This window comes from Triticum aestivum, chromosome 2A, assembly GCF_018294505.1.
Source record: "Triticum aestivum cultivar Chinese Spring chromosome 2A, IWGSC CS RefSeq v2.1, whole genome shotgun sequence".
Lineage (NCBI taxonomy): Eukaryota > Viridiplantae > Streptophyta > Magnoliopsida > Poales > Poaceae > Triticum > Triticum aestivum.
In genome coordinates, this window is record NC_057797.1 from 22,177,269 (window position 1) to 22,192,706 (window position 15,438).

The window sequence follows — 15,438 nt, forward strand, 5'->3', positions numbered from 1 at the left end:
TCCATTCATTATTTAGAGCCTCCTGAGCAATTTGCGTATTCTTGATTCTTGTCATCACAAGGGAGAAGAGAGCTGGTGCAGGCTGCTCAGTCGAGCACTTATTCAGCCACATCTATCCTCCAGAAAAGGAACTTCTGCACTTCCGAGCTGCAAAGAAACCGAAGCATTGAATAAAGCATGAATATCTTGTTTGACATTGACCTTCTAGAACAGCAATCCATGTGGTAAAGTATTTTTTTATTTCCATCCATCTTGTTCATTGATTGGATAAGATTGATTTACATGTTTCTTCAATTCATATTGATGTAAAAGAACGAAAATATGTTCGGCATGCTTACATGTTTTCTATTGTGATGATGTCCTTCTTTTTATTGCATTGCCAACAATAGGTTCCCTCACGATAACCTGCTGTATGGTGTTGGTGCTGCTTGTGTTGATCTCAGAGCAGAGCTGTCCAAATGTTTTGCTGCATCTTATGACACTGAGTTTCTTCAGGGAAAGAGGTAGTAAGCATATCTGGGGAAGAGATTCAAGTTTTGGACATTTCTCTATGCACAGAGACTCAAGGGATGTGAGATGAATCATGTTGCTTGTTCCCTGCATCTTACATTCTGAAGATTTTTTATGGTTAGCATCCCTCGAAGTTCATTCAACTCCCTCAGTTGGCATATGTTGTGCCTCATATTACTCTTCACTTTGTTCTCCTCTAGTTCTTTTGAGGGATCTCGGCCTGCCAATCAATTCTATGCTTGAAATTATTTTCTCTGGAGCCTTTAAGTATCTTAACTGGGTCAACCTACTTAAGCCCTCTTGGAGTTCCTTTTTCATGATCATGTCTTGAACTTGCAGACTCAACCCTTGTAAATGGTAGAGTTTGAATAATGACTTGACATTGATGAAGTTTCTACTTTCATGGATGTTTAGATACCTAAGATGGACCAAATGATCAAGACTGTCTGGAAGCATACCATCAGGATTGCACAGTACTAAAACGCGTAAGCTTCTTAGCTCTTTGAGTATATGTTCAAGTACATGATTAAAGTTTGACGAGGAGACCCTTTCGCAAGAAGCACCTTCTTGTGCCTTGCTTATTATTAAGCTTCTCAGATTTTTCTTTAAGTCTTCCAAACTCATGTACACCTTTAAGATATTGCTTGCACTGACATATAGGTGGCGAACATTTCTTGGAATACATACATCTAAGTCATCTTCTATTCGGAAGTGTTCTCCATTGGACACCGACTCTGCAAAATCATGTAGCAAGTCGTGAACTACATAGTGGTCCTCTCGGTTGGGTACCTTCTCAATGAATAAAAGCTGCAAGAGATCATTGATGTAACGACGTGCAGTTTCATCTGGTGTTTGCGTGTCAAGGAAACCGTGAGCTCTCCACATCTGTATTAGCTCATCTCCTCGAAGGTGGTATTTCTTAGGAAACAATGCAAAGTAAACAAAGCATTGCTTCAAATGGTCAGGAAGATGCTCATAACTCGGTCGCAATACTGATATGATATCATCTTCCTTTTGCTCTATTTGACACAGTTTCCTTCCACAGATAGAACTCCAATGTTTTTCTTTTAGCACCGGTTTCAATGAACTCCCAACTGTCATTGCAGCTAAAGGTGATCCTGCCAACTTGCTCACCACTTTTCGGCCAATTTCTTCCAGTCGTGGAAAATCAGAAGGATTTTCATCACCGAATGCACATTGTGAAAAGAAACTCCAGTAGTCTTTGTCTTCCAAGCCATGTAAGTGCATGATCTTTGTTGATTCATTCATTCTTGCAACATTTTTACTTCGAGTTGTAACTATTACTTTGCTGCCCTTGCTAGCAAACTTCAGGGGTTTGAACAGGTTCTCCAATTGGCTCCTCAATACATTCCATACATCGTCAAGGACTATCAAAGCCTTTTTCCCATTCAGCTTATCCCCAAGTATCCTCTGAGCTTGATCTAAACTACTGCTGAGATTATCTGACTGTGTCATCTCTTTTGTTAGACGTCCAACATCAAATTTATCTGAGACATGGAGCCATACTGTGAGATCAAAGTGATCTGTGTCATGCAATTGGTCATACACTCTCTGTACTAACGTTGTCTTACCAACACCACCAATACCAACAATTGATATAACATCATATGGATGACTGGATTGCTCATTGATCTGAACAAGTAATCTCTTCAGTTTGTTTTCTTCATTAACTCGACCAAAAAACTTCCCTGAGCCTGGCATGGAGGTTGTTGTGCGCCACTGAACTGCCTGTTCTGTCCTGCTGTCCTCTATCTTCACAAATTCCAGAAATCTTTGCATCTCACTATCAATCTCAACAAACTTATCGACTACAGAAATCAACTCATCTATATCTTCATCAGAGAAAAGGAAGCGTTTGAGAAGACGAACCGACTGATTTACCGTTGAGTTGCTACTACTGCTAGTGGTGGTAGAGGCAGTGGTGATGGTGCTTGAGGATGAAGAAGATGAGCCAGCTGCAGCTGAAGTAACTGAGCTAATCATGCCCCTGTCTTCAGTTTGTGCTTGGAGAACTCGATAGTCAAACAAATCAAGAACATCCTCAGCTTGACAGGCGGCATCTTTGATTCTCCTTAGCCAACTTCCCATGGCTGTGTTCTTTGCCTGCACTCTCTCAGCTATATGTATCACTGTTTGGATCGACGATAGATTCTTCTCTAGGATTCTTAGTTTCTCCTTTGTATCTTTCCGTTGGTATTCATACTGATCTCCAGCATAGGAGCACACCTTCTCAACTAGCTTGGTGATGAAGGCTGAGGCCACCCATCCTCCTATTGCTGAAGCAGCCATTACAGCCCAGATGCAGTAACTCGAAGGAGTTGCCAAATGCTGGTTTCAAGTAGCCGCATAAAGGAAAATGAATGTTGATTTGAAGAGAGTTGGTATCTGGATGCAATCAAGAAGGAATCATGAGTATAAAACTAATGTTGTCCTTAGAAATTATCCCCCGAGTTGCATCGTCTTGCTTTGTTTGTGTCCATATTCTACTGAAGGTTAGTTCGCTTTCAACTTTGTTTTTGCCATTTTCCTTTGTCATGTGTGTGCCATAATTAACCTGAAGGTATTCGCACAAAAAAAAAACTGAAGGTATTTCTAAGTCATTCAACATCTCTGCCTAGTTATACTAATATTATCATCGTGTGATGTTTTGTAATATCTTTTTGTTTGTTGGACAAGACTGAACCGGGAACCTTTGGCACTTACCTTCAGAAAGAATCGCGACTTTCATTTCAGAATTGCTAGATTTTCTTTTTCACATTTTTTGAAATGTCCTACGGCATCCGGTGCACCTGTAGCACCACAAGTGTGGGTGCACCGGATATGTTCCAGTATATAGCCTCTGTTTTGGTAGTAATATTCTTCCCGGTTCAGTCTCTTGTTAGTTAGTAAAACTTGATTCCTTGGGGTGTCCGTGCTATATCATGATTTGTAGCCCTCTTGATTGTACAGTCTTAAACAATGCATTAGGCCCTGTTTGGTTCATAAGTTTTAGGACTTATTTTAGTCCCAACTTATAAGTTCCAAGTCCCTAAAAAGTCTCTACCTGTTTGATTCCTGGGACTTAACATGGACTAAAAGACCATATTACAACTAAGTCCCTATAAGTCCCTTCTTGAGAGTCTTATTTCATAAGTCCCAAATGCCCACTTTAAGTCCCTATAAGTCCCTCCTGTTTGGTTTAGATGGGACTTATAGAGACTTTTTTAAGTCCCTAAATCAATAAGTCCCTGGAAACAAACACCCTCTTAGTATCATTGTTCTTGTTCCCATATGACTCAGCTACGTGTAATTACTAATTAATGAGGCATCTGGCCCGTGCACATAGTTAAGTTATTAATTCTTGGAGGGCTTAAACTTCTACACCACTTCACTTTTTCATGTATTAGATCCGATAACCTACAAAATTTGGACAGAGTGCTCCAATTGGGCTCGAGTTGTGGTCCAATACGGATAGTTTATCTTAATCTCAGTTCAGAAAATTGCGCGGAACTTACCCAAGGCTAGAAAAAATAATGAGCAGGACCAATAACGTCCAAAGCTAGCTTTACCATCATATAGTTCACTGCTTAAATTATTGTTAGCACAAGCAGAAGCCAAATGGTGGCGGGCTTGCTTCTTGTTGTAGCTGTTGTTTCATCTCCTTGTCCATTCCTACATCGTTGGAGCTTGGGCTCCATCGGAAACAGCCCATCCACGTCAGCTTAACATTGCAAAAGGCTATAATACTTCATGTTTTCTTGTAATCAGCACGCTTTGGTAATAACCAATTTTTTTAAGCATTATTGTAATGTGCGTTCAGAGAAGTGACAAGAATAACCACATTGTAGGTTCTGTGAGCCTTTATCTAGATAGCAACAGAAATATGTGGCCGGCCGATGAATTTCAGGTTCCATTTTGGCAGTTTCCCCCTTTCCCCTGGAGTCAACCGCTCAATCCTGGGAAGACAATGTTCACCAACTACATGTGAAATATTTATTGTTCTCTTCTTTGTAGTCGTGCTGCTTTAACTGAATAATCTAGATTCTATGGACTGTTGGCCATTGTAGTTATTGATATTCATGTTTTGTTCTTTTGAGGAGGCTTATTGATACTCATGTTTGTTTGCCCTCACAGTATCAGGGCTCCAGGCATGGATTTCCTAGCGCTCACCATAAGCAAGGGCAAAGGAATCCTAGCATGAATGTCAGGGCAGTTGGTCTGGTCCAATAAGCGAGAATTTTTTTTTCCATTCTTCTCTTTTTTTTCCTTTTCCTTTTTTTTTTCCTTTTTTTGCTTTCTTCTTTTCCTCTCCTTCTCTTTTTATATATTTACTCTACTTTTTCTTTAGTATTTTTTTTCCATTTTCAGTTTTCTTTAATTTTAAATTTGTGTATTGCATTATATTTAGAATATAGTTATTTTTATTTCCATATTTACTTTTATTGTAAATACATGAACATTTTTTGAGTCACTGACATTTATTTGTGTACATATGGAATTGTTGTTCAGTGATACATAAATATCCTTTCTGAGATTTGTGAACCATTTTTCTAGTCATGAACAATTCTTTTAGAATGCATGCACATTTTCTAATAGAATAAAAATGGCTTTACGTATAACACAAAATATTTGTATGTGATTTATGGAATATTTTTCAGTGGTAACTTGAAGATTTTATTTGGTATTCATGCACAAGTCTCACAACCGTATGAACAAAATTTAAAATCAGGCGGAATGTTTTATTAGAGTCAGCCTTAATTTGTTTATCGTAATGGGCAATCCATTTCGGCTTGTTATCATATCCGTGTACTTGCTGATCTGAGGCCTCCTCCGGCGTGGCTATGTCACGCTCCTTACGGACACTAGCTGGAGTCGCCTCAGAGAAACGCTACTGCGCCGTCCCAGTAACCATGGGTGATGTCATGAATACGTCACGTGGGTTTCGTTTTACAGTTTTTTTACTCCAGTTTTTCTTCATATTTTGTTTCGTTTTTCTTCACTTTTTTTTTCTATTTTTGTTATATTTAGAAAATATTATATGTATATATATTACGAAAATAATTTACACTTATTTTTAAAAAATGTAGAAAAATGATTCTAATACATATAAAAAATTGTTAATTATGTGTAAAAACCATGTTTAAGCCATTTAAAAATCAATCACGCGTTAGTAAAAATGTACGTTTCTTTAAAAAAATATACAATGTAAGAAATGTTTGTACAATCATACAAATGTTTCATACTTTAATAAAATGTACATTACATTTTCAAATATGTGTTCATCACATTTTGAATAAATGTTTCTACAAATGAAATAAAATGTTATCATAAGACAAAAAACAATGTGGTTGTCTCATTCAAAAAGATGTTTCAACAGGTATTTAAAATAATCTTTAACACTTATTCAGAAAAATATTCGATTACCAAATGTCAAATCCTGTATTTATTAACATTAAAAACATATAGAAAATATATTCTTTTGGTATACAAAAATATACAATGTGTATAAAAAAGTAGACATGAATAATGAATATTTTCCAAAAATGTTAATCATGTATTTCATACAACATATTTAATTAGTATAACAAAAAATTTCCTCCTATATACGAAAAATGTACAACGCTTACGAAAAATGTATACATATGTTCAAAAGAGAACCGATAAAAAAGAAAGAAGAAAAAACCAGAAGAAACTGGTAAAAAATACAAAAAAACAAAAGCAAGCAAAAGCAAAACCGAAGAAAACCAAAAGGAAATAAAAAATAGCAAAGTATAAGAAAAAAAGGAAAAAAACAGTGAAGAAACAAAGAAAACGAAAGTATATAGAAGAAAGAAAAAGGAAAGGGGGGGGGGGGGGGGGGGGGAGGGTAAAAAACGGAAGCAGAGCGAGCTGACTACAGCGACGCTGCAACATAAGCGAGCGACTGCTCTTAATGGGTCACCCTGATTAGCTCGCCGTAGGCGATTCCTATAAGGAATCGATACGGGCGAGATATAGCCCCTGCGGCCTCTTCCAGCAAAAAAAGAGGTTTTCTTATATGAGGTCTCACAATTCTTTTTGGACAACGCTAACGCTCACACGTGTGGTGGGAGTCAAACTCGCCCACACGCCTTATAACACAGAGACCGCGTCACGTCACCGCATGCATGCATGTGGGAATCTTTTTAGATTTTCTGTTTTTAAAATGTTTTATCTCTTAAATAAAACATCCGATTGAAGGTCCATTTTCACCATTAAATCCCTCGCAACGAGATCTTCAAAACTAGATCTCGTATCAATATATTTCGACGAAATTTTTTTTGGGTTAAAAGTTGTCATGTCTATTGCACATGAATTGCCATGATGTTTACACTGAAGTTGCCATGATATGTTTAGCTATTTTCTTCTACATTTAAAGTAAATTTTGACATATTATAAAACGGGAAATTAAAAAACTAGACTTGCCATGAACCATAAACTAAAATTGACATGATACGTGTACTTAAAATTACCATGGTTGATGCAAAAAATATTTTTCATGCTCAAAGTACTGGAATTGCCATGATAAAAAACTAAAATTGCCATGCTCTACAAACTAAAATTGCCACATGGCAACTTTAGTTTAAGCACTATGACAACTATAGTGTAAACATCATGGCAACTTTTGGGTAAATTTTTTTTGTCGAAACATAACAACATGGTGTCTAGTTTTGAAGATCTCGTCGAGGCGGATTTAATGATGAAAACCGATTTTTAATTAGGAGATAAAACATTTTTAAGCCGAAAAACAAAAAGATTTCTGCTAATGTCATCTGTTCATACGTGCCAAAATGAGTGGTAATGGAGGTGCGTAGGCGATGTGCAAGATGCCACACGTGTGGGCGTTAGTTTTTTCATTCTTTTTTGGATGGAAGAGGCCTACCTGTTCGAAAGTGTTGTTCTAATCCCGAGCTCATGTGAGCTCGGGTGAATAGTAAAATCAAAAAAATTGAAAAATTGAAATTTTTTGTTGTGTGAAAAAATTACAAATGTTTTAATATTTGCAAAATTTTAACACCAGGTGACATTCGTGGAAAATCTGGCAAAAAACAAAATTGATTCTCCAAAATGCGTTTGAAAATAACAATTTGGAGCATTGATATTTTTTGCCAGATTTTCCACGAATTTCATTTGGTGTTAAAAATTTTCAAGCTATTAAAACAGTCAATGATTCACACAAAAAAGTGGAATTTGTTGGAAAAAAAAATTCTATTGATTTTACTGTTCACCCGAGCTCACGTGAGCTTGGGATCAAAACAGTCGTGTCCCCTAGTTATTGTCTTATTTCGTACACATACATATACATCTGTTTCTCAAAAGAATCCATATCTCTAGTTGATATGAGGCCTCTTCCCGCAAAAAAGAGAAATTGACACGAGGCCTCACAATTCCTTTTTCAAAGGAAATGGGAGATAGGCTTATGGGACTTACCTTATACAACTTTTTTTTTAAGGAAAGGCCATCATGGCTAGCTTTATTAAGCATATATACCAATTATATCGTTCGCCATTCGTCCTAATAACAAGTTTGGAGGATCATCGTCCCAGTAACCAGAAAACTAGACTTAGCTAGCTCATGAGCTACACCGTTAGCTACCCTATAAGGCTATAACAATGCTTAAATTTGACATTTCTGATTAAATTTGCAATATCTAGACATTATACATAAACTGCTGCTGCAGCATCCCACCATTGCGAATGGCCATTAGAGAAAGAAAGCTCCGAATGGTGACGAAAACATAGAAATTATTGTGTGTAGGGCTGTGTTTGCACGGCCACTATTGTTTTCATACTGATTGTTTCCTATGATTTTTCGTCTCACGGTCACTGGTTACAAACAATCTGGACTGTGTTTGACGTTTCAGTCTGTTTTGACTGGTTGCTTGGCAAACCGCAGTTACAAATAATTTGTGCTATTGTTTGTCATTTCAGTCTGTGACTGTTGTTTTGGTGATACCGGTGTTAATTTCACATTGATCGGCAGTTCTCCAATTCCATTTTTTATGTTATGTTGGTCAACTTGTTACAACTTCTTTTTTTTCCACAATCATTTTGTTTTGATCTTTCTGTGTCGCGGTGGTGTTCACGGATCTGTTGACTACAGCGGTCGATTCTAGCGTGTAGTCAAATCTTGGAAGCACTACTCTAGAGCTGGCTAATTTTCTTCCGCTTTTCGAAGCGGTAAATTCCTAGCTTTGTAGATGAGTGCTTCCACGATTTGCTACTATTTGTTATACCTTGGGTGTGTTGCTGATTTCCGGGCTACTATTTGTTCTTATATGTTTTTTCCTTTCGTTGTGGGCACGTGGGGCCAAGCTTTGGTTGTCTTTCAAGCAGCTCTTTGCCAACCGAACCTCGCGTCTTGTTGTTTTCTCAACAGATGTCAGTTGTTACCTCAAAAAAATAAGATGTCAGCTCCAAAGTTATATGCTGATGATAACTTGCAGGAGGTAGGGTCTAATGATTTACGCCGACACAAAAGACATACACTAAACAACTCAAACTGTAGTACCTCTACAATGTACAGACGTTGGGGGCATACACAAACTGTGCAGTTCTCACTGATTGCAGGTGCTGTATGCATATATTTTGCATGATATCAATGAAACGCATACATGCATGGCCAAGATAAATACAATATGTAGTACACCTCATATTAACCAAGAATTTATTGAAAAACACAATATGTATGTGAGATCATCATCTCATATGTTTTTTTTCTTGAGACAAGGTTCATCATCGCAATAAAAAATGGTTCATATGTAATTCACATAAAGTGAAGTTAAGGTCTCTTTGAGACTAGACGGGAGGGTAAACGCATCTTCACGCTTGTACATAAAATCCATTGTCCGGGCAAGATCGGTTGCCTTCTCTAGAAGCACCATTGGCTGTTTTTTGTGGAGGCATTCGCGGACTATGTCCATCCATGCTTCTTCAATTATCACCTTGAGCTTCTCATTGGCTTCTGCTACTGTTATCTCGTGCTCTTTTGTACAAGTTTGCACCGTGGATATCACATGTTGTGATATTTGTTCACGCTACAAAAAGAAAAAATATATCACTATTAACTAGATGAGGGTTCATCATGTGCATGCATTGATGTATAGATATAAATGTTTTCGCATATATGGATTATGTAACTCTCCCAATTCTATAGTGCCTCTCATGCACGGGCGACCAAAGAGGTGAAAATTGCCACACATGTTGGTTCATCGCCTCCGTGCTCCCTCATTGCCTCCACCACTGGCGGTTGTTGCGAAGACAACGAGGTAGTTGATCCCCTAGTTTTGGATCCTAGACAAAAGTGGCTTGTGCCCTTGCATGGGAGTTGATTGGTCGCATGGTGGTCATCTGGCATAGGGCCTAGTAAAAAGCCACAATGTCGTCTTGGTTGGGCAGCTCAACCACCACTCGTTGTGCAGATTTAGCGTAGCATCATTGATCTTGCATGTTCCAGAGTGGGATAGTCGCCACCTCTTGACTTGGGATTATGGACGGCCTGGTGTTGGGAAAGGCACAAGATGGGGGTGGTTTCAGCGGTGTCTAGATGCTAGATGGTTGGTGCTTGCTTGTGGACAGTTGCTACAAGTGGTGAGTTGTTCATGGTGGGCGTTGGCTAGATCTGATCAGGTCTCCTAGGCGAAATGGCAATACAGATGTGGTTCGACGGTTTGAAAGGATGACAAATTCTGGTTGAAAACTTCTATTTGATGGGTGTCGGTGTCGACGATTCTTTTCTACTCCATGGAGGCATCATTGAGAAATCGTTTCTTTACCTCCACATGACCATTGCTGGTTGGATTTGAGGTGGTCGTGATGGTCGTAAGAAAAGTTTATATTTATATATTAGTTCGCAAGTGTTCGATTAAGTGATTACTAGATAACTTTAATTAGGACCGCTGTTGGTACGAAAAATATATGTTTACAACATCAAAATTTTAACGAAGAGTTCGTACCTCATGTGACACCATGTCATTGCCAATGCGCCCAACAATGCATACAGATCTGATAATTTTTGGATAGGTTAAAGCCCACTCAAGAACCTCTCTTGTAGTCACATCACCCATGAAAATAAATACAAAGCTTATTATTTGCATACAAGCACTGCTGCGCACTGAAATTTGCAGATGCTCTTCAACACTAGTTGGTACGTAGTGTTCGTCACGCCATTTCACCTCAGCGTGATAGCATTTGGCCACGTGGATTACCTAAATAATGTGACCGTTAAATGTTAAATATGGTATACAAATGGATAATGTTTTTCTCAAGGTGCCTTTATAGTTGCAGTCTATTGGGTAATAATGAAGCATAAAGAATTTCCTTTTGAAATATAAGCATATTCATTGTCAAATGCAACATCAAGAAACACATAAACAACATTAAAAGCATGCAATAACTTGAACTACACAATACATGTATCAAATGATAGATATTTATTATGAAACTCATAGATGGATTATACAATATGTTTTGTCTAAGAGAAAAAACTAAAGAATGATGATTTTTCACATTTTCCTCCAAACTTGCTACTTTTTTTCAATTTCATTAATATGCTCATGCCGCCACTAGCTTCCATTTGGAAACCACCAACCAATAAAATAATGATACCCAATTATTGGAGTGAGAAGCTCGGACAACTTATTGAATTTCTTGTCCCACGTCGACAAGAATCTCATATGTAACACATAGATGCTCTTTTTTATTACTTATATAAAATTGTATATTACTTCATTCACAAAAAAATTATATTACTTGATACAAAATCCTTGAGTACTACCGTATTTACTTTTGTGGCACACATCAAGGTTCTTTTTTTTTGGCTAATTTGGTACAATCTTCAAAAACACTTACAAAATCTTTTACCAATTCAGCATTCTTATTTTTCTGATGCTTTAACTCTTCCTCGATATCATTTGTAGTGTTAAGTATGTTGATGTACAATGCCTTCAAGTTTGCTGGTAAATTCTCTGCAGCTTGTTCACCCCACCTGTAGTTTAGGAAAATGTGAGTTTAATATAAAAAAACTATATGATGTTGAATTAAATGTTGCATATAAATTCTAATGACAAATATATACATGTAAACAAGGTTATGCAAATTTTATGGTAAAACTTAATTTATTTGGGACCCAGACATTTAGATGGATAACTTGCACACATTGTTATAAGTGCAACTTTGGACAATATGTTGTTACCTTGATGCACTACATATGACCCAAAAATTCATATAGAAAAGTTGTATAATTAAATATTTTTGAATTATGATTGTAAATTAAGATAGATGTGAAGTAAAGATCAGGAACTGTGGCACCAAATTTTTTGTGTGGAAAACTCTTGAGTAAAACAAAAATTATGGCTATATCGCCAGTGTTTGCAAAATTATGGGAAGTCACAAATGAGTAGCTAACTCGTCACCTGCGGGTTATAAGAAGTATTTATTGGTGGCATGTAATAAACTCGAGTCAAGGACAATTGTTAGGGTCGTGTAGGAGTCTTTACTTGTTTATAGGAATTCACAATGGCAGGACGTTGCTTCTCTTATCATAAGAATTCATGTCATATATTGACAAATTTGGCTTATGTACATTGTTTGGAAATAAAGGAGTAATCTGACTTGGAGGTATAATATTTCTAGTGACATTATTATAATACATATTTTTGGCAGAAAATGATACTGATCAAGTTAATTCCGAAAGAAAAATATACGTGTTCTACACAATTATAGCTTCTGAAAGAGAAATATATGTCTTCTACACAATTATAGCTATATATATATATCAAGTTGGTGAAAACAATTACATCTAGGATGTTTTTTGCTAAAGCATTTTACAATCACAAGTTCTGTACGCAATCATGCTGATTTTCCTGCTATTTTATCGTTAATGTGATTATGTACCAAAAATATACTTTAGCGGCCAACTGAATCAACACTTATTAACTTACCAAAGAAAACAAGATTTATTTTGTAAGCAAAGACGTGGAGCGGTTGAGGTGGTTTTAATATAAAAAACAGACGGGAACATCGGTAAAATGAAAAAGGAGGTGGGGTGAGGAGAGGCAGCAAAAGAGGCGAACCTAAGATGAAATCTTACGTATTTTTTAAGTATTCTACCACTGTTCGGCCCAATCATAGCCAATATCAGAGTTTGATCCTTGCTTGGAAGGAACACTATCTATATCCTCAACACATGCAAGTCAAACATCGTTTTCGGAGAGCTGTTCATAAGGAGAAGAGTTTCCTAGCTAAAGTTGTGTTGTTTTGCTTCAAACCTACAGGGTGTGCGCTCCGACTATCACCTAACGGCCTCTGCTTGCTGGGAACTAGAATAATTAAGAACAAAGTGGAGAGATTTACGTATGATAAGTATTTTACATTTCATTGTCTTTGTGAAAGGTCGATAAAGACTACCCAAAAAAATGTGAATTACCTTTCCATGGCTGCGGTGAAGATGTTGCTTTCTTCTGTGGTGCTATAGTTGTCATAGAAGTCATCAAATAATGACACAAATATGAGCAGTTTTGTCAACATTACACGTGAATAGGAATATTGTGGCTCATAGACAACTCCAAGTATCCAAAAGTGTAGCTCCACCATTCTGTCTCGTGCAAATTTTATATCCATTTGTGATTTGAAGCCTTTCCACCAACTGTAAATTAATAGTTAAATATGTATTAGCGCAAGTCATACTATGTAAATAGCAATTATCATGGTCACTTTTCTATTTAAATTTTAGTTAGTCTTCTTACATGGTAAGAGCTTTCAACTCCTCACAATAGAGTGTTTGCAAAATGTTGAAGTCAAACTTAGCAAACTCCAATATGTCTTCATCTCCTGTTGACTTCTTCTCATACACCGGGATGTAACGCCTAGTTTCCACTCTCTCAACTCTCCTGAAACTGGGTGTCTCCAGTGTACACCGGACCTCTTCTGCCAACCACGGTTCTAGAAGTTCTAACATGCATTGTAGACGGCTCTTGGTGAAAATAATAGCGTCGTCCAACACTTCTTCCCCACGAGTCCTAAGATATGCCGCGTTGTACAGTGCCAACAATGAGTTCACATCATTGCTTGCAAAGTTTCCTCGGTCATCTCTGAACTTCAGAAACACATCTGCAATAAGTATATACTATGGCTAATATGTACCCAATATCTAATACTTGAATTGAAATAATGTAGTTGTAATATATGCAGGAATTAACCATTGTGATGATAATTATACCAGGAGAGACGTGGTACCCATGCTTCCTCAACAAATAGAACCGCGACGCGGTTATGTGGAGGTCGTCACCAAAGCCTTGTTCGTCACCTTGCATGCCACATAGTAACTCTTGGATCTCTTTGCCAAAGTGATAGGCCACACCGGTTCGTTGCAGCGTGTCGACAAGCTCCAGCTTCATAGGTAAATCAGAAGAAGATATGGCGGCCAAGATGATCTTTCTCACCCGCTCCTTTCTGATACTCGCCATGTCCTTCATAGCCGAATACTGCAAGGCAGGAAAACTTGTATCATCTTGGACATTTGTGAGAGCCAAAAGCTAAGAGTGCATGCTCGGGTTCAACAAGAGCATTTTTTTTTTAAAAGCTGAAAACATTCAAACATGAACACATGGAAAACAAGTCGAAGCTACTACATATCTTGTGCATGTGCATTCAATAATATGGCACGGCGACACGAAGTAAGGGAACTTCCTTTATTTGGAAAAAATGAGTAAAACGTATCCATAACTATACCTGTGATGGAGTGCATGGACTGTGGTTGAGGAAGAAGTCGCCCCAGAGGCTGGGGGTGTAAGGCCGGGGCTTGTGCAGGTCAGCAATAACAGGAGCAGCCATATGATCAACTGCTGGGAATGGATTGCTGATGATGTGTGGTGCTCAAGCAAGGCCTGATGAACTGCAAGATCAGTAAGCTTGCTTTGCTTGAAGAAGTGCGGTGCTACTACCTTGCATGTTATATAGACGGACGAAGGAAAGGTAGTAGGATCTACGTACGCCACCATAGAAGACACGCAATAATCAGCGCGAAATTACTGCGGACGATGGATGGCGGACGAAAATCACACGACACTCTTGGTCAACAGCTGTAGCTCACTGAACGAATGGCCGCAAAAATGTCCGTCCATGTGGACGGTCGTACTAGTAGTACACGGTACTATGTACGACTCTCACTGTCTGATTGCGGCTGCTGCGTCCATACCATATGTATGTCGACGCATTGCATGATATTGGTGTGCTAAATATGTAAGTTTGATGCGGGGACAAAGATATAGATCACGATAGATGACCTACAAGAGAGATCCAATCAGAATCTGTCACGGCACTGTTGGTTTGACAACCAGTCTTAAGAGCATTTTATGCATGCATGCGTATCAATCGAGAGGCTGTTTCTATTTTCTCTGGGAAAATGCATGTCTGCGCCGGACAGCTTTCATGGTCCTGTGGAGGTGGGACCCGCTATAGCACCAGATTTGTTTTCCACAGATACGTACAAACGAGAGAGAATGCATACCGTGCGGGTTCGTACGTCTATCTCCTAGCGTGTGGCTCCATGGCGGCGGACTGGTTCTGCTGCTAAGCAAGGCGACCATCGGCGGCGAAGATCGGTTGCGTGCCCCGGCAATTGTGGGCTACGCAAGACTTTTGTGTGTCTCCCGGCACCCCTCCTCTGATTCATGTTTGTGGATTTTAATAGCTCTCCTATCTATCGGGAAATGATCTTCTACCTTTACTTTCTGTTGTTGGATAATTAGGCATCGTTTCCATAATTAATTCCAGCATATTAAACATGACGACAGCAGCTACTAATATGTGAAACTCCAATACAGTAGATGTACTAATCAACATGCAGAATAGCAGCAACAGATCGCTAAGCACGTACACAGTAAACAAGTTTAGACAACGAACAGATACA

The 15,438-nt window shown here is 38.2% G+C and overlaps 1 protein-coding gene across 1 annotated transcript; it reads right to left on the reverse strand.

Moving 5' to 3' along the window:
* Window positions 1-9,210: 9,210 nt before the first annotated feature.
* Window positions 9,211-14,415, reverse strand: LOC123184396 ((E)-beta-caryophyllene synthase). The gene is made up of 7 exons (XM_044596531.1): window positions 14,259-14,415; window positions 13,747-14,011; window positions 13,274-13,637; window positions 12,955-13,173; window positions 11,379-11,514; window positions 10,484-10,735; window positions 9,211-9,565 (listed from the first exon to the last, which is right to left on the reverse strand). Exons 1-7 carry the CDS (start codon window positions 14,358-14,360, stop codon window positions 9,284-9,286), a joined length of 1,620 nt encoding a protein of 539 aa, XP_044452466.1. The 5' UTR covers window positions 14,361-14,415; the 3' UTR covers window positions 9,211-9,283.
* Window positions 14,416-15,438: the final 1,023 nt, after the last annotated feature.